The 17,837-nt window shown below is 43.0% G+C and overlaps 10 protein-coding genes across 10 annotated transcripts; 4 read left to right on the forward strand and 6 right to left on the reverse strand.

Moving 5' to 3' along the window:
- Window positions 1-556: 556 nt before the first annotated feature.
- O0I10_008323 (uncharacterized protein) lies at window positions 557-1,462 on the forward strand (the record flags this gene model as incomplete). The annotated part of the gene is made up of 3 exons (XM_058488327.1): window positions 557-621; window positions 679-1,102; window positions 1,169-1,462. The coding sequence occupies 3 exons, from the start codon at window positions 557-559 to the stop codon at window positions 1,460-1,462; spliced, it is 783 nt and encodes a 260-aa protein (XP_058340797.1).
- A 27-nt stretch (window positions 1,463-1,489) lies between these two features.
- Window positions 1,490-3,186, reverse strand: O0I10_008324 (uncharacterized protein; the record flags this gene model as incomplete). The annotated part of the gene is made up of 3 exons (XM_058488328.1): window positions 1,490-1,843; window positions 1,909-2,883; window positions 2,968-3,186. The coding sequence occupies 3 exons, from the start codon at window positions 3,184-3,186 to the stop codon at window positions 1,490-1,492; spliced, it is 1,548 nt and encodes a 515-aa protein (XP_058340798.1).
- A 180-nt stretch (window positions 3,187-3,366) lies between these two features.
- On the reverse strand, window positions 3,367-3,885 carry O0I10_008325 (uncharacterized protein; the record flags this gene model as incomplete). The annotated part of the gene is made up of 1 exon (XM_058488329.1): window positions 3,367-3,885. The coding sequence occupies one exon, from the start codon at window positions 3,883-3,885 to the stop codon at window positions 3,367-3,369; it is 519 nt and encodes a 172-aa protein (XP_058340799.1).
- Window positions 3,886-5,534: 1,649 nt separating this feature from the next.
- Window positions 5,535-7,578, forward strand: O0I10_008326 (uncharacterized protein; the record flags this gene model as incomplete). The annotated part of the gene is made up of 9 exons (XM_058488330.1): window positions 5,535-5,666; window positions 5,722-5,878; window positions 5,934-6,095; window positions 6,153-6,256; window positions 6,324-6,444; window positions 6,508-6,693; window positions 6,753-6,839; window positions 6,895-7,076; window positions 7,129-7,578. The coding sequence occupies 9 exons, from the start codon at window positions 5,535-5,537 to the stop codon at window positions 7,576-7,578; spliced, it is 1,581 nt and encodes a 526-aa protein (XP_058340800.1).
- A 96-nt stretch (window positions 7,579-7,674) lies between these two features.
- Window positions 7,675-9,041, reverse strand: O0I10_008327 (uncharacterized protein; the record flags this gene model as incomplete). Its single annotated transcript, XM_058488331.1, has 5 exons — window positions 7,675-8,019; window positions 8,080-8,291; window positions 8,343-8,442; window positions 8,499-8,570; window positions 8,625-9,041. 5 exons carry the CDS (start codon window positions 9,039-9,041, stop codon window positions 7,675-7,677), a joined length of 1,146 nt encoding a protein of 381 aa, XP_058340801.1.
- Window positions 9,042-9,326: 285 nt separating this feature from the next.
- Window positions 9,327-10,281, reverse strand: O0I10_008328 (uncharacterized protein; the record flags this gene model as incomplete). Its single annotated transcript, XM_058488332.1, has 5 exons — window positions 9,327-9,650; window positions 9,712-9,809; window positions 9,881-10,053; window positions 10,108-10,184; window positions 10,240-10,281. 5 exons carry the CDS (start codon window positions 10,279-10,281, stop codon window positions 9,327-9,329), a joined length of 714 nt encoding a protein of 237 aa, XP_058340802.1.
- Window positions 10,282-11,838: 1,557 nt separating this feature from the next.
- On the forward strand, window positions 11,839-12,794 carry O0I10_008329 (uncharacterized protein; the record flags this gene model as incomplete). Its single annotated transcript, XM_058488333.1, has 5 exons — window positions 11,839-11,959; window positions 12,119-12,288; window positions 12,356-12,398; window positions 12,460-12,579; window positions 12,637-12,794. The coding sequence occupies 5 exons, from the start codon at window positions 11,839-11,841 to the stop codon at window positions 12,792-12,794; spliced, it is 612 nt and encodes a 203-aa protein (XP_058340803.1).
- Window positions 12,795-12,815: 21 nt separating this feature from the next.
- Window positions 12,816-13,898, reverse strand: O0I10_008330 (uncharacterized protein; the record flags this gene model as incomplete). Its single annotated transcript, XM_058488334.1, has 7 exons — window positions 12,816-12,907; window positions 12,970-13,097; window positions 13,153-13,279; window positions 13,337-13,453; window positions 13,506-13,620; window positions 13,693-13,723; window positions 13,777-13,898. The coding sequence occupies 7 exons, from the start codon at window positions 13,896-13,898 to the stop codon at window positions 12,816-12,818; spliced, it is 732 nt and encodes a 243-aa protein (XP_058340804.1).
- Window positions 13,899-14,898: 1,000 nt separating this feature from the next.
- On the forward strand, window positions 14,899-16,098 carry O0I10_008331 (uncharacterized protein; the record flags this gene model as incomplete). Its single annotated transcript, XM_058488335.1, has 1 exon — window positions 14,899-16,098. The coding sequence occupies one exon, from the start codon at window positions 14,899-14,901 to the stop codon at window positions 16,096-16,098; it is 1,200 nt and encodes a 399-aa protein (XP_058340805.1).
- A 90-nt stretch (window positions 16,099-16,188) lies between these two features.
- O0I10_008332 (uncharacterized protein) lies at window positions 16,189-17,097 on the reverse strand (the record flags this gene model as incomplete). Its single annotated transcript, XM_058488336.1, has 3 exons — window positions 16,189-16,578; window positions 16,638-16,685; window positions 16,750-17,097. The coding sequence occupies 3 exons, from the start codon at window positions 17,095-17,097 to the stop codon at window positions 16,189-16,191; spliced, it is 786 nt and encodes a 261-aa protein (XP_058340806.1).
- Between the last annotated feature and the right edge of the window lie 740 nt (window positions 17,098-17,837).

A 17,837-nucleotide genomic window follows, 5' to 3' on the forward strand; every position in this document is an offset into this window, starting at 1 on the left:
TACTGGTATGCGTGTTCGATAAGCAGCGAGAATGATTGGATCACGATCCAAGACCGTTGGGTTGTTACCCCCATGAGTGATAATCCATCATGTAAATTAAGTGTCTTTCCATTCAATCACAATAGCACCTTTTTGACAGGTGACTATTATACTAGCTGCACCAAGTCTTTAGCTCCACCCCATAGTATATGATTGCACCTTTGAGATATGATGCGAATACGCATTCTGACCTTTGCAGCTTATAACACTATTCCCTCGAATGCTATCAAACGACATCAATGATGGGTGCAGTTGACTCTTTATCTATATGTATGAGGATCGCCCTTTCAAAGTTAGGAAGGATGTAACTCGTCCCCAGGTTCGAGATGTCATAGTCGTAGTGTGTTTTATGTTTAGATTCCGCTGACTACGGAGAATTTCGCAGTACTTCCGGAAAGATTTCCATATGGGAACAAAGGGCTTCCGCCGCTCCATCCTATAAAGAAGAAGGTTGTGTGCGTGAGGATAACAAGCTCTTTCTTTCTCTCTTTCACCTTCCTTCTACCTTGTATATACAATGACTTCCGTACTTCCAGAATTCTCACTCAAGGGTAAAAAGGCGATCGTTACTGGTGGTGCTCGGTAGGAAATAAAGACACCAATTCGACAAGGAAGACTTATCACGTGTTATGATCCCAGAGGTATTGGACTTGAGCTTTGCCGTGCACTTGCACAATCAGGTGCAGACGTGGCACTCATGTACGTATCCAGCGACTCGACCCACGATACGGCTGCTGAGATTGCAAAGGAGTATGGTGTTACATGCAAGGCATACAAAGCGGACGTTCGAGATGCTGCAGCAGTACAATCCGCCATTGATACCATCCACAAGGATTTTGGTCGAATTGATGTTTTTGTTGCCAATGCTGGTATTTCCATCAATGGTGCTGCAGAAACCTTTGATTTGAATGATTGGCACAAACTATTTGACGTGAATGTCCACGGCGTCTTTTACGGTATTCAAGCAGCTGGCAAGTACATGCTCGAACAACAAAGCGGAAGCATCATTATCGTTTCATCCGTTTCAGCTCATTTGGTGAACCAACCACAGCCTCAATGTGGGGTAAGTCAAATGACACGCATATTTTGGTAAAAGGAGGAGGTTGACATGACATTATGTGTTACATAGTACAATTGTACCAAGGCAGCTGTATCCATGATGGCCAAATGTCTTGCTTATGAATGGGCACAACGTGGTATTCGAGTCAATGCACTTTGCCCTGGTTATATGAGAACGGATATGATTGAACAATTGATTGACGCAAAACCTGATCTTGCTGGAGCATGGACTGAGCTTGCCCCCATGAAGCGGATGGGATTCCCTCGCGAACTCAAAGGCGCTTTAGTCTTTCTTGCTAGTGATGCAAGCAGTTATGTCACAGGTACTGATCTCTTGGTTGACGGTGGTTACTCTGCCATGTAAATATACACGTTTGTTTTATTTATTGTTTCATAACATGGGATTACTATTATTACTGTTCTCGTGCACTATATCATCTTCATCGGTCCATTGATCATCGTCATCATCATTATCATCATCGTCGTTGGGGGTATGTGGTGAATTTTGATTATGGGAATGGCGAGGGGTGATATCGGCCCATGGCTCGAGAAGTGGTTGGAGGTATCTGATATAGGAAGCGTATAGAGTGGGATGTGGACATCTGTAAAGACATTTCGCTACCTTGTCGAATCCTGAAACCATGATCTCAAGTCTCATCTTTTCTTGCTCATACTTGTCGTATGTACCCCGGAAACATGTAGCTGGTGTTGTCACTAGGGTGCATATCAATCGCAAGTGGGAAATCTAATCATGAATCGGATGGGTATGAGACATTTGTACCAAGCAGCTAGTTATCGCTCAATCCTTACCACATAGTCCACCACGCCTTCATCCACCATCACTGTTGGCTGTTGCTGTTGGTCTAATTGCTGATGTTGCTCATATGGATTTCCAGAGCGTGTCTTCAATTGCCTAAACGCACTTTCAAAATTGTAATCGAGAACCTGAGCCAGATAGGTCATTGGTTCAATGTGCCGATCAACTGTAAGCTGCAACTCTCGCATCCAGGCTGTGTAACGTGGACGTGATACACCTGGAGCTATGGTACGCATGACCGTTTCTGGATCTGCTTTGAGACGCATGCGGAAAGGTTCTTTGGAGTCTGATGATTCGACTATATCGTGTGGGCGATCAATCAAAAGTTGTCGAAGCGCATCATAGCCATGGACATAATGTGGTTGTGCTGTTTGGATTGTTGGCAAGGTACATAATAGGGCGAGTAGTTGTTGACGAGTAGCTAGCTGTAAGTTGTAGAGCGCTTTACGCTTGGGATCAGAGGGCCCAAATAAAAGATCACGGACATGCTCGAGAGGCTCAGTATGGGTCAACACTTGGGCAGTGCCCTTTGGCTCATGGGTCATGATTGTCTTGAAGCACTTGCACAAGTGCTGTAGCTGCTTGTCGTCATGACTTGTTCGCTTTGGTGCTTCCTTAAGTTGTCGTAGCAAGTCTGTTAATAACGCATAGCCGCCCTTGTCAAGAAATTCTGTTGTCCAACTTGCTGCTCCATTACGTAAAAAGATACGCAGACTCATAAGCTCTCCTTCATCTATGCGCTGCACTTTTCGGCCCTGAAGTTGTCGGATCATTTGTTCCGGTGTCTTATTGGGTGCTTGTCCTCCACCATGGGTATGATGATGGGTATCGAAACGTCCAAACAATATGTTGCTGCTACTGCTTTTACCCCCTCGCAATGACAATGAAGACTGTAGCATGGCGCTCTTTTGTTCAGTTGTCAACTGTGTCAATGTGGGACGCACATTGGATGCTAATGCGATCTCTTGCTTTATCCAGATAGGTGTTATTACCTAGCAACACAATGAAATGCCACCCTCCCCTCCCCCCAATTTCCATCATTGTATCCTCACCATCAATTGGTCAAATGCTGCATCCACTTGTTCTTTGTTGGTCTCAGGTGATACATCTAGGCGTACTGTACGTAACGGTGGCGGTGAACTTGGGCTATCTCGAACAGACGACGGGTAAGAAAACATGGAATCTCCGTCCATCTCGTCTTGCATTTCACTGGGTTGTCGTGAGATGCTGAAAAAGCGAGACACGCGATTCAAAAGGCGTGGTGAAGCCATTACGAAACAAAGAAGGAATAAAGAAAAAGGAAAAGAGTGAGAAAAATACGCAACATGTATCTTTGCTGTGGTGGGCACCATGTTTATGTTGCATCCAAAAATGGAATCTTTTATGCCCAAATCAGCTATTGGAGATGCTACAACTCTATGCAGAAAAACCCGACCCCAGGAGAAGGATGATCATGATGGCCTTGTTACTCTCTCCATCTTGTTAACACCATGCTTATCATGTTGTTGCTCGTCGACCAGCGACAACGCAGGACACCATCCACGGTTAGGAATCGGTCGCAAATCTACTGTTTGCAAACGAAGATGACCCTCGTGATCAAAACGTCGGCAACTCTGCATAAATCCTTTGCCAGGCAATAACAAGGATTGTTGCTGTTCTATTTCATTATTCTCTTCAGGCTCGTATTCATGGACTTTGGGTGGTTCAGTGGTAAAGCTGACTTTTCGTCGAGTCTTGGTACTACTTCTAGCACCATGATTATTGTGTATCATCTTTCTTGTTGGTGGATGGGGTGGTAATGGTTTTTGTTGCTGCTGTTGCTGCTGCTGCTGTTGTTGTTGATCGACTCGTGCTAGCCTTAGTGTCTCGCTGTAAAGTTTGGCCAAATCAATACGTCGTGTACGTCCATAGTAGCTGCTGGGCCATGCTGACAGGTCCGACTCATTTCTTCTTGTACTTGTTGCGAGCATCATGGATGGTATTATAAAACACCCAAGCGTGCTCAAAATATTGAAAGGGAAAACGAGAAAAAGAGAAAGATGAATAAAGGAAAAGGAGAAGCACACTCTATCTCTAATGGTATGTGCACGAACTCTGGAATGCCAGCAGCTCCTTAAAAAACAATCTTCAGGTCATATCATTCTCTTTTCTTTCAAGTAGTGTGTACGAATGAAATTGCCGTATGAACAACCCCGTGCAACCCTAGAATGGTGCTTTATCTCCCTCTTCAGGTCATTACATCTCCTCCTCCCTTTGGTCGGTCCTTAATATCCTCCATGTCAAAGATAGGTTCAAACACTGGGTATGTCTTGGTAAATTATAGGCTGGCATCTTTCATTTTTTGTCTTCAGTTCAAAAGGTGATTTATATCTTTCTACCTCAAGTGACAGACCACGTGCATAGCATAACTTCTATACTTGATGCCTTCACCTAATAAAGACACTCTATGCTTGCAGTAATGGTCGACAAAGTTTAATGTTGGTTTTGAAAGGCGTTGTTAGCATAAGCAATACCAGGAACCCTCATATGCAAGTCGGAGATTTCAATGGGTTTCATCCTTGTGGGATCATGCTTTGATGCATTCCATTTTTGTCAGGGTATCTATCCACCTATTCATTACAAGAGTTGTTCCAACATAAGATCTGCCTTGTGTAAACGTATGATGCCATCGAATATAGTGGCTGTAAGAGAGCTATATAAGCTTGAATGACACTGTTTTGGTGGATGATCAAACTTCTACGACTACTGTGCAGGTAGTAGGGTTGTTCACTTGGAGGAGTCTCCATGGCTGTAGTATCACCAAGATACCGTATCTATCATTTAGGGGATATCTAGGCTCACGACAAATACCCGTAATCATTTTTCATCATTAAGATAATCACGTCTCTGATGAGAAGCGATGAGCAATGTAATATCATTATTTGTAGTAAGCATGGTGCTGGAGTTTGAAGCAGCAATATTAGCTTCATCCACACATCTCCAGGCCCTTTGCTGAGGAATGAAGGTCATTGAAAGTCATGCATTATGGCATCCTCTTAGAAACTCTGACATCGTTTCCTAATAAAGTGTACAGCTCAATCCCATCACATCCTTTCCCAGCTTGTACAAGGATCAAAATAGGCGTTGTTGGTAATGAATGACATGCATAGACTACTATTGAGTATTGACCCAGTAACCCCGGAATGCTCAAGATCATGCGTGAATTTTTGCCGAAATCAGAAGGATAGAAGCTCTGAGGACTCGTATCATTGAATCATCTCCATCTCGCTCTTGTTCAGAAAGCTATTAGTGATAGCACATTTGCCTAATCATTTATTGTTTGGCATATTGCCAGGCTTGCTTGATCAGCCATAAGAACGCTGCAATAGCCGGGGCATGAAGAATGTTGCTCTACTACTGTTTATTGTGTGCGACTGAATAATGGTTGCTATTGCTCTTTATGATGGTTTAGGATAAATGTGTCAAAGCTATATCTCTATTTCATGCATGAAAATCAAAGTTGCTGATACAAATAAACACAGGCCAAGTAAGAAAGGCAAATTCATTGGTTGTCGGTGTAGTGCATACGTGGTACTCAGCATTAGGCGACCCCTTTGGAACCTGCTTCTCTTTTTTGCTCATGAGCACGCGTATGGTGATCGTCGCTTTTTGGGCCTTCATCCTTGTCGGTCTACCATTTTGGTGGAAAACTACAGAAGTCTATAGAGCAAACCTTCCTCTAAACGAAATAAAAGCTTGGCAAGAAGACCAAGTAAGTTTTTCTCTTCACGTCCAAACGCCTCGCATATACAAACAAGTTCATATAGTCACCTCGCCTTGAACTTCCCATTACGTTCATTGTCCATTCAGCCATCGATGTCACTCGTTCTTTACAAGATCGGCTATCGGAGAAGACACAAATAATAGCATCATGTGCAATATTCCCTGTGCAGGTCAAGTGGCAATATTGGACACAGGAAAAAGGTAGCTGACAGGATCGAGCCTATTGAATACACACACTGCTCATACCGAATCCTAGATGATAATGTAGAGGAATTACTGACGAGGCACAACGACATGTCCTTTGGCCATTATCACATTTATGCATCTTCATCGCCATCATCATCCTCAGCCGTACCTTGCAACATCACAGTGGGCAATACACGCACAAGCCATGTACAAGTAGCAGACATGTCACAAGGTACATATATAAACATTGGCAACATCATCCATAGCTCATAATGGTTATCGATGCTAGAAAGCATTGCCGAGGCTGTCATGAAACTCTTTGATTCAGCATTTGTCGAAGAATACAAGCATCTAGATCAAATGGCATGTGGCACAAGAGATAATGATAACAAGGTATATACATATACCAAAGGTCCTTTCACGCGAACTCAATGTTCTGATCGTTATCCCCCCCTTGCAGAATGACATGAGCAGCATGCGTTCATTCAAGTATTCTCCAAGATATCAGATTACCTTTAGCCTTATGAACAATGATCCGGAGCATTTATTGGTCGATTGGGATATCCGTGAGGCAGTGAAAAGTAAATTGAACGCGTGAATGCTTGGGAAGAAACAGGAAGCCTTATCGTCTATTCTCTTTGTAGGTTACATGCATCCATTGCTAAAAGAGATTTCCATGGTGTCCAACTTTACGGTGGATTCCCAGATCCAAAATTATGCGTCATTATCGATACCACCCTTTGAACGGGAGCGACCAGGGAAGCCAAGCTATTATTATTATGAACAGGGGCAGCTTTCACACTTTATTAATTCAGCCGATTGGAACCTTGGTAAGGTGCTCAATTGGGGGGGGGTGTTCACAGAGCTCAACTCACCAGCGCACATACAGCATCCACCATTTCATCCTATCCAACTGTAAACTTCATCCTTTATATACCATCTCCCACACAACGCCTTTGGATTCACGATGTTCACAGTAAGCTCCAATACATGCATTGTTTTTTTGTTCCTTGTATTTACTTTTCTTATAGATCGGCCTTTACCTGATAACGCCTTTTTGATTCCTCGGTGGGGAGGTGTGCTAATCAAAAACCTGCCAAAAGCTCCAGATGGACATTACAGATTGGACAAGCAAAAGCTACACTCTACCATGCGTATCTTTGTATCGCAGCTACGCAGCCTTATCGGAATACATGAGCATGACTCTGTAGAGGTAGGATCTTGTTGGTTGTGTTTGTATAGTATCATGAAGCTAAGAAGCTTAGACATCCGACACAAGCATTACATATTCAACATCACCGCACACTGGGATTACTCTATTGGAGAAGGACAACCTTATTCGGCGGTGCACAGTGGAAAACATTGCTAATGCAGCCAAGACATTGAATTCGCTTGCTCAACTCGTGACAGAGATTCCAAACATGGTTGTTCTGGAGGAAATCAATACGCAAGTACGACATTCTTTACGTGATCTGGAACTTGGACGTGAAGCCCTAAGGAATGCAGACTATGAATCGGCTCTCAAGCATTCAATACGCGCTACCAAACTAGCTGAAGAAGCATTTTTCAATCCTACTATGGTGTCCATGTTGTATTTCCCTGATGAACACAAGTACGCAATTTATATGCCGCTTTTTGTGCCGATATCTGTACCTTTAGTCATGGCAGTATTAAAAGGATTGAAACGAAAAGAGCCAAAAAAGAAAACAGAATAAAAGGTTTTTATGGGACTGGTTCGCAATTGATAATAATAAGAATGCGTATCGATAAAGAAACGATCAATGCATGTATTGGGTATGGTTGCTACAATTTCAGCCTTCTTCATTCAAGTGATGTGCGATATGTCGATTCCCACCAACAGAGGTTTCTTTGGTCACATGGCCTCCAGAGGAAGATTCGTCGTCGCTGAGAGAATGTGTGTCTTTGTGTGCCTCCTCCTTCCACAATTCCTGTACACGTTGTGGCATAGTACAAAGGGAACTTTCACTGCGGCTTGTATTCAATAAGGTATCTGGCATGCCATAATCTTCTGGATCAAGCACAGGTGTTTGAGGATGGTCAATAAGTGACACTGGTGGTAACACAGTAAATATTTCTGTTGGTTCATCCGTCAATGTTGAATATGCACAGAAAGGATCCGGATTTTGTTGCATCATCTACCTCCGACTCTAAGTAAAGGCCATCTTTTTTCCATGACAAAGAGCAAAAACAATTACCTGTTCCAGCATTGGATCCCCCAATCCTTTGTTTGCAATACGTTCATGAATATCCACCTCTGCACGAACCACTGAAGCCACCTTTGATAGTGTCATGTAGTTTTGTCTACGCTCCACATCCACCATATGCCTGTGATATTCTGTTTTGATACGGTCCAATTCATCCACTTGGTGTGTTAACTCTTCTAGTGCCTTGCGGAATTGCTTAATGTCTTTTTGGCTATGTTAGCTTCATTCATATTGAGATCAATGTTACTACCTACCTCGTTGTCCCTTGCGACCATTCTTCATGTTCCTTGATTCTGTATCCCGAATTCTCTTGCTTATTATCTTCAATGCTGCATTATAATTCTCCTGACTTTGCTATGAAAGCGGATTGGTCATTGCACACAATGAATGTTCCATTTGCTCTTGCGTACCTGTACAATCTTGCGATGATGATCAATGCTCTCTCGTAATGGTTCTTCGAGTGTCTTTTGGAACATGTCCCCCTACATGAATAGGTTGCTTAGTAGCTATAGAATACAACATTGAACCGTACTTACAAATATCTGTTGATGATTCGATATCAGAAATTGAAGACCTGCTGCTGCTTGAAGGCCTTGACCAGCTTCTGCGACCGCCTTGCCTTTGGCCACACGTTCAAGTGCATAACCAAATCCTGCTGCTGCCCCTGATAATTGTTGCATTTGCTCTCGATACACTTGTGCTGCTTTCAATAAGTTTTCATACGAGTCGAGTGAAGCAGCGAGATCTTGTTTTGATAAGTGAACACCGTTGTCGGGAGGTAGCGTTGCTGATCTGATCGACTGATTGTCGTCGGCAGTGTATTGAAAGCTGGAAGACGACATTACTGACATTGCCCTTCTTGCAAACATGTCGCTATCATCGGTGCTGTAAAAACTGTTGGGAGGTACCAGCGAATTATCATAGTGCTTCTTTTCAGGTGAATGGTATGTCATCGTGTGGGTGTGGGTGTGGGTATTGGAAGGGCAAGGAGAGAAAGAAAGAAGAAGAGGAAGAGCGGCAACCGGCCTTGCTGTGATAAATTATCTCTACTGCCACCATTACTTGTTTGATGCTTGTATCGGCCACAGCCCTTCTTATGCATACGTTCCTCTCTAAAAATGCTTGGTATATACCACATGTCCGTACAATCGCATTTTAGTAATGATCATCATCCAGTTGCCATGGCGACGTTGCTATGAACAAGCACCCAACACCCCTTTATTGATTATAATGCTTTATTATCCAGTCTCTGACATGATATCTATATCCACAGAAGGCTCAGCAACCGGTACACCTTCAGATATCCGGTCTCCTTGTACGGATGGTTCCTGTGCATTCGCATTTTCATCAGCAATACTATTTACTGCTTCAGACATTGGGGCCTGGGATGCCAAGGATCCAGATGCTTGATGTTCAGCTGGAGTGGGTATAACTTTTGTGGTGATGGGATGATAATGCTCCAATGATCTCAATAAGAGTCCTGATACGTTCTTTTGTTGTAAAGCAGCAATTTTGATCGCACGTGCAATTTGGTCACATATTCGACTACGTTGATTCTCATCCTATATTGTTATCCATTAATCCACAGGTAGCTCTCAATAATGTACATCCACAATAAATTACCTCCAGGTTTACTCGAAATCGAGGCAAGCCTACGGTATACTTGTCGGTCAATTGCGTAACATCCTTCTCGCTGATGGTCCAAAATTTGACAGCATCCACTATACATACACACACATAAATAGATAGTAAGCATTCAACTATTATCCATGACCGTAATCATATTTCTTACCTCTAGTAAAAACGATGCCACATTTATTGTAAAGGTATGCTGCTGGGATCTGCTTGAGTGCTTCATGAAAGATAGTAAGACTATTCCTGTTGGTCATATCCAGCATGAAGAGTATATAATCAATTCGATCAATCACATCCATTGGATTTTTGGAAAGGTTTTCGGCCGTGGAGCTAGAAGCAACGTGTCAGTGACATGAGGGTCACGATCAAGCTAGTTTATATTACATGGAAAAGTAAGCACTTGGGCATTTGAGTAATTCGGAAGCCAAGGTACGTTTGCCGCTCAATGACGGTCCAAGCAACTATGAAACGTATTAAGATCACATAGGTCGATTTGGAATCGGGGGTAACACTCACCAGAACTTGGACTGCACGTTGGGTGTAAATAGGACGAAGCATGAAAGAATAAAGAATTGATCCTCTGAGTCTGGTGTTAAAACAATGGCATTATCATCGCTAGCTCATAATTGTGAGGGTTGTATTCATTCTCTCATCACCAAAATGATTTGAGGTACATTACCCATGGACATTTGCATGATGGCTAAGGTAGTTACAAAAGGCGGCAAGTACGACACTTTTAAACTCATGGATAAAAAGTCATCGAAGGAAACAATGCCATTCGCCTTCTTATAGTTGTGTCCACAACAGTTTCCCATACATGCCCGTATGACTCTTTAGTCCAACATAAAAGAAGCATCTTTATTTATGATACAGTGATAGCTTTGGAAGGGTTCTATTTTTTTGGACAACGTTCGGGGAACAACTCACGTGGTTCATTCAGGCCTCAGCGACCAGGCTATTTAGGTGTTGGGTGGATTGCACCCTGCCCCCACGTTTTTGTTGATTGATGATTGTATTGATAATGTCAGGGTGAGCCAACAGGTTGGCCTCGCGGCCTTCTTTATCCACAAGTGTGATGGGCTCTAACCCAAACGGATCGACCAGTTCCAGCGCCCTCTCTGTGTGTTGTCGGTGTCATTCACGGCACTTATGACCGCTGCGTCATGATTCTTATCGATGGGGCTGGGATAGCAATGGCGCGTACAGATGGCAATTATGGAACTGAAGAGATTGTAGGCATATCAATCACCTCTTTGCACGCCAAGTGGTAAAGCAATGATGTGAGCTACATAGACGAAAACGAAAAGATGAATGCATGAGTGCCCTCATTTTGGGAATCACGCAATAAAGACTAACCTTGAGACTTACCTGAGGCTATTGATGATGGTACGAATACAAGTAGAAAGAAAGGGCGTATGATAGTGTTGATGCAAAGAGCCTGTTTATATATGAGTGGACGTGGGATTTGTTGTCATGATTGATCAAACTGATAAAGTGGTCAAGCATCTTGGACGTGATGGAAAGTCAACCATTGATAAATCCGCCCGCATCTTGAGAGGTGATTTTTGAAGGTGGCATGGGTATGTCCTATTAAAGCAATGCTAGATGAGCATCCTAATATGGCACATCAAAAGGCTATCATTGACACGTACCAAACGATGGGGCTCCTGATGATATATGCAACTAACTAGACGAAAAAGAGATGCGTGATAATGGTGTGGATGACAACAGCCTTACTTTTATGTGCATCGATTATGCGTGGGAATTGCCTTCAATAGGAAGCCGTGATGCGTCGAACTGATAAAGTGCAAAGCATCTTAGAATACTAGTAGGTCAAAGGCGATCCGGCGTCAGCAGCTGGTAAATCAACCCGCCTATGCTTGCGACTTGTGCTTTTCCTTTAGCATTATCATTGATGAGCAGCTCGTAGACTATGATAAAGAAGCCACAAATAGTGCCATTGCAATCCTTGCACATACCGCCTATGTAACGTGCTAGCATCCAGCATTGATGACTCATGAACCAAGAAACACTGACTTTGAATCGTACATACCATATTCTCTCGCACCTAGCAAAACCGGCAACGTTGACCTCTATCTTGTATCTATTTTACAAATGACCAGTACCTTGCCTTCATTGACTTGTCCAGCACCCGCTTCGAAATCCATTACGAGCGTCTGTGTATTTTGCGGTTCAGGCGATGGCGGCAATCCAGAGTATAGGGAACAAGCGACAGGTAGGATAACCCAACCTATCCTCTATGCTATCTTCAACGTCTCTCTCATCAAGTGAGCAGCTCTCGGCAAGGCATTAGCAGATAATGGCTACTCGCTCGTTTATGGTAATAGGAGCTTGATCACCACGAAGATGGATGTTAACACGTGCTTTTTTTAAGGTGGCGGCTCGGTGGGTCTTATGGGTGCTGTTGCCAAGGCAGTGATTGATAATGGTGGAAAAGCCAAGGGTATCGTTCCCGAGCCTCTCTACCGAAATGGCAGCAAGCAAATATGCGAGACAATCATTGTGCCTGATATGCATACACGCAAGAAAACTATGGGTGATCATGTAGGATATGAATGAATGTGCGATAACCATTGCTGTGATTGAATTTTAACCTATTACTGGACCACAGTGTGATGCTTTTGTCGTCCTTCCCGGTGGTTACGGCACCGCAGGTAAGCAAAAGAAGAAAATCAATGTCTCCTTTGCGACTTAATCAGAGCTACTTTAATCTAGAGGAGATGCTGGAAATGATTACTTGGTCACAGCTCAACATCCATTCCAAGCCCATTCTGGTATTGAACACCCGAGGATTCTTTACCCCTCTTGTTGAATGGGTTAATGTCGCTGTGCGAGGTGCGTTGAAACAATCATTCATGGCACGTATAACTTATCAGCAGATCATGTATATAGAACAATTCATTCGACCCAACAATGCAAACATCTTTGTGACATGCGATACGATAGACGATATCTTGCGGGCATTGAAGACCTACCAGGCTCCCAGTAGCCGTTATGGATTAGATTGGGTTACCAACAGTGATGGACAAAATGGACGTAGCATGACTTAGATAGCCCCCATCTATTCACTTTTATAGTTTGCTATTAGAACTACCATGCAAATCTAAGTTAACCAATGTTGCTAGCGTTTTGATAGCTTCCTCGGACCGCCCCAATTTAACATCTATGATACATAAACATATGAGAATTGGATCATTGATGTAGCCCAATGTGAACGCTGCTTACGGATCGTCTTCATTCCTAATTTCTTGGCTGCACGCAAATTCATGCCAATGTCATCCAAGAATACCGTTTCGTGTGGCTCTACACCAATGGTCTTGCATGCATGCATATAGAATTTTGGATCTGGTTTTCTAAAACACAATTGCAATTGGTATACCTGAAAAACCAGCACCGAAAGGATCTTACCTTAAACCGACTACTTTGGATTCAATGAAATGATCGAATACTTTACGTAACGAATCAGAGGTTTTATTCTGGTCCTGAGCCGTTTCAGAGTTATTGGTCAAGGCGGCCGTGATGAATCGCCCGCTGTCTATCGTCTTTTGTATTAGATTCAATGCTGAAAGATAATATCCAGGGCCTGTAATACCTTTCAGCCGATGGATGGCATTCATCACGATTGGATCAACTCTTTCAGTCTCATTCATCATCATATCCCAAAGCTCTTTGCCATCGACAGCGATATCGGGTATATCTTTGGGAGCAGCTATCAACAAATGGATCAGTGACATGTCCAAGGCACTTTGATTTCTACTAACTTTTGCCTGATTTCTCCAGGTATTTTCGGTAGGCCAATTTATTCTTTGGGTCTGAAAGCTCGTCGCCAAAAGCTTTATAAAAGTCCACCAGCTTGATTTCGCTTCGTTCCAGTTTCTACACCGAAAATGAGAATAATGTAAGCTTTCCTCAACGTATCCTTCCAAATAAAAGGCATCAAATACATACTTGGAAAGCGCCATGATCACCCTGATTGACGCTGTTGTATGTCGTTGTTAGTTTTGTGACACCATCAAAGCTCTGCCGTCTTACATGGCCACATTGATGTAGTTAAACGGCAAACCGTGTAATTTTTCGTAGCGGTGAATTCCAGCAATAGGTGAGCCTACACAAACACCGCCTGATACAAATACCTGTAAGTATTGCGACATCATTCTTTTGATCCATGATCTTGCCTACCGATATCAAAAATCACTGCCTTGATGGTCATAATGCGGAAGAAAAGAAGCTTTTGCACACGGATTCTTAGCGCTGACTAAAAGAAAAGGTCGGGCTTTCATTTGTCTACAGGTAGGACTTGACAATCTCATTGGTGATTACTTGCAGCCATTTGCTTATTGACACCTTTTGCATTAGTCAGTACAATCAGGGGAAGTTATGATATTAGATAAGCTGAAAAGCACCATAATCTTAAGGACTCAAAAACTATACTAGCAAAGAGCCGAGGTCTCATCCTTATATATAAGAAACGGAGGGTTCACGGTGTTGGTGTCGTTATATACAACATAGCAATGACATGCAACGCCCAACATTAATTGCTCTAGCCATGTAGAAGCCGTTTTGGTATACCCATGACGCTCTCTGCTGATACAGCGATATGTCGCATTACGAGAAAATATGTAACTTGAGGTAGATGCCATAAAAGAAGGTATTATCTTTGTAAATGCAGAGGTAGGTAGCCATAGCAACCGTGCTCAAGGCATCAATGGCGGATGATGGTGGTAAAACATGACAGCTCCGTGGCAATGATAAATGGTATTGGGAGGGTGTGGTATGCATGATAGGATGCACCGGCCTTCTTTATGCCGACCCTCTTTTCCACATTCTGTACCTTGATGTATATGTACCTGAAGTCCGATACACTCTTCTCACGTGGAGCATCCTCAAGCAGTAAAGTGGGTGATAAAATGCCATTGTTGTATCTTTATTACAATTGGGATGATTGTCTAAGGTACACTTTTCAAGTAACAATGATGCATACTAGCAAGTACATCCATCGATCATAGTACAGGACTCAACAACACCAAAAGTTAGATAATTCGGTTTGTTCGGCCTTGAATGTCATTGGCTTGCTTACGCTCAGTCTAAGGATCGGCAGTGTAACTCTTCTCGACAAAACGACTTTCCAGCCAGCGTTTTTTTCTTCCACACTCCATGCAGCGAATCGGTGACTTATTCCGAATACGACAATCTCTACCTTATACAAGGCTCAATGGCAATACGACAGCCTATGTGAGACATAAATGCTGGCGGCCATCTGTGGTGCTAAAGTGGATCGTTCTTTTGGCTCCCGTTGTTGTGTTGGCCTTTTTCGCTCTATTCAATCTCCAATTGAACATTCGAGTCTACATTCGCAACTGGATCTCGCATGCAGATGAAGCATACAAGAAACCACTTAACGGCTGTTTCAATCGCTTACCGGAGGACAGCTTGTATCATACTGGCGTCAGTGAATATACCTATGATATCACCCCTGGTGTCGCTCTTCTTGATGGCTTCGACTGTTATGATTTTGCTGCCACCATCCAACCCACCAACAACACGAGCAGCAGCAACAACAAGAGGACCATTTATCATGCTTATTGGCGAGCTGATCTGTCACCCGTCGGTCCAAAGCAACTTGCAGTGATCCGATCATTCTTTGCTACACAGAATCCAGACACCGCTGTTTTGTACTTGTGGTCAAATGGCGACTTGTCAACCTCTCCTATTATTCAAGACGTCAAAAAACATGTTGGGGAACGGCTTCAAACGTTGATCTATGATCCAAAGGAGCTCTCTAAAGGCACACCCATGGAGAATTCTTCTCATCTGGACTTCAAGGATGGATTAGGCTATTTGGATGGTGACTTGATCCGCTTAATGGTCATCTATCGCTATGGTGGCATGTGGTTTGATATGGATGCATTGTTGATTCGTGACATGTCCCCGCTATTTGAATACGAATGGTTATCACAATGGGATTGCTTCCAGCCAGGTCAGTTCCCCTTTAATGGCGCGTTTATGCACTTTGCCAAGGAGTCTCCGTACTTGTGTGAAATGCTTGCTGAGATGGCCAATGGACCCTTACCACGACCAGGCACAATTGATTGGGGAGGTTACATGTATTATCGCGTATATCGTCGACTGCTCTATCATGGTATACGACCATGGTCGGTCATTCCCTGGTGCTTCACCGATTCTATGGTATGCACTCCAAGTAACTCGATGCCAGGCGCTTTCGATGAGGTGGAATTCGATGAAGAAAAGCTTTTACAGACGTTTGCTTATCATTGGCATAACCAGTGGTCCAAAACACCAGGTTCATTGTTTAGATTTTTAGAAAACAGACATAAAAATATTACTGGATGGTAGTACTGCATTATCCCATTGTTGTATGAAATGTTGTTGTAGCATACAAATTAGAAGTTAAGAATATAGATGGGTCCATTTACAAAGTATCATTCAACGAGCTGGTCCTAGTTTAAGCGATGGTGGCATTTCAAACGCTTCAGGTGGAATACGCTTATTGTTGTGGTAGTGTCTTTTTCCTTTGACATGTTGTTGTCGACGTTTAGTAGATCTTCGACCAGCATGTTGTTGCTCTGTTGCTAAGGGATATGACACATCTTTGAGAACCTGTTTGTTAACATTTGATGCTTTCATAAGCTTGGCTCGGCGTAATGCCAAACTACTCCAATGGGGAGGAGGTAACGGTGGTGGATCGTTACGGCGGCTAGATCGGATTTTGTTACGCGAAGGTGACAATGATAATGGTTGAGTAGTATCAGCCGCAGTTGCATCGAGACGTTGTGCAATGTCAAGTAGTTGTGACGAAATGATCGGATCATTCATCTATTTGCAAATTGCATTAAAATAACAACTCTATCTCGCATACGGCTTGATATACTTACATGGAATGATCGCTGATAAGGTGGATTTTTGGCACTGTATCCAACATGCTGCATTTTGAACATCTTAATATATATGGCGATTGCTATCTCACGCTCACCTGGGTTCTCTCACCTGAAAATTGGAAGGTTTACCAATAATGCTTTTGGTAACCTTTTTGCGCTTTGCATTTTTCTTTCGTGAAATACTGGCTACATTATGTTTTTTCCTTCCACACGATCTCGAATGCTGTGGTTTGTTATGGCATTGCTGCTCAGCAGTTGCTACATTGGATATCTTCCGTAATCGCTGATGCAGCCAAGGCGAAAGTGGCAACTTTGCATTCTTGTTAGCTGAGTCCAATTCCTCATTTCTGGATGTAGCCCGTGCGCATGGCTTGGTTTTCTTTTTCGGCTTTTTGTTGTTAATTGCCGTTGGTTGTTGTTCGATGTCGATGGTTGCTTTGGAAGTTGTGATTCCCATGTGGAAAAGAGTTTGAAAAAAGATCTACATGACCATAGGCACAAAAGAAGGAGCCGCTTTGACCGATTTGATGTGATTCAAAACATTTACTAAATATGGCTATTGGCACTAAGGTACATGACCTGACAAACCCTCTCACTTCCTTTTAGAATTACGCATACAGCATCATGCTTGAAACATGACTCTCTGACAACGCTTGATTGCGTGATGATCTTCTTATTTAGTTTGTGCTAGCAACTTTGACCAATCGGATGCAATCACTTGAATGGCTCAGCGTGCTGGATAACGCCCCACTCTCTACCTTAGCAGCTTGACAACACTTGCTCAAAGAAAAGAGGCTTGAAATTGTCCAGCTTTATGCAAATGTACCACGCCCCACCGCTTGAGATGTACTGCTAATCCACTATAGGTAGTAGAGATCATTCTTGAGCGATGAAAGATAAATGCTTTCACCATAGCAACGATATTATGTATGTATGCATGGCAACGAATGGTTAAAAGCAGAGCATTCCATCAGAAGACAACAGCGACTCATTTATTAGCCACATCAAGATGGGTTGTCCAATAATACAAATGGGCAAAGCAAGTATATCTCTAAGTATGTGGTATCTTTGTGGGTCGCAGAACATGCTCGAATCTTCATCTCACCAATCCATTTGACAGCGCGGAGTTTGGTTATGCTGGCTGGACGCCAACCAGGGTAGTAGTAGATGATGAATCGCAGCTGCTACTGTTCTTGC

This window comes from Lichtheimia ornata (genome assembly GCF_029851405.1).
Source record: "Lichtheimia ornata isolate CBS 291.66 chromosome Unknown scaffold00044, whole genome shotgun sequence".
NCBI classification, from domain to species: domain Eukaryota; kingdom Fungi; phylum Mucoromycota; class Mucoromycetes; order Mucorales; family Lichtheimiaceae; genus Lichtheimia; species Lichtheimia ornata.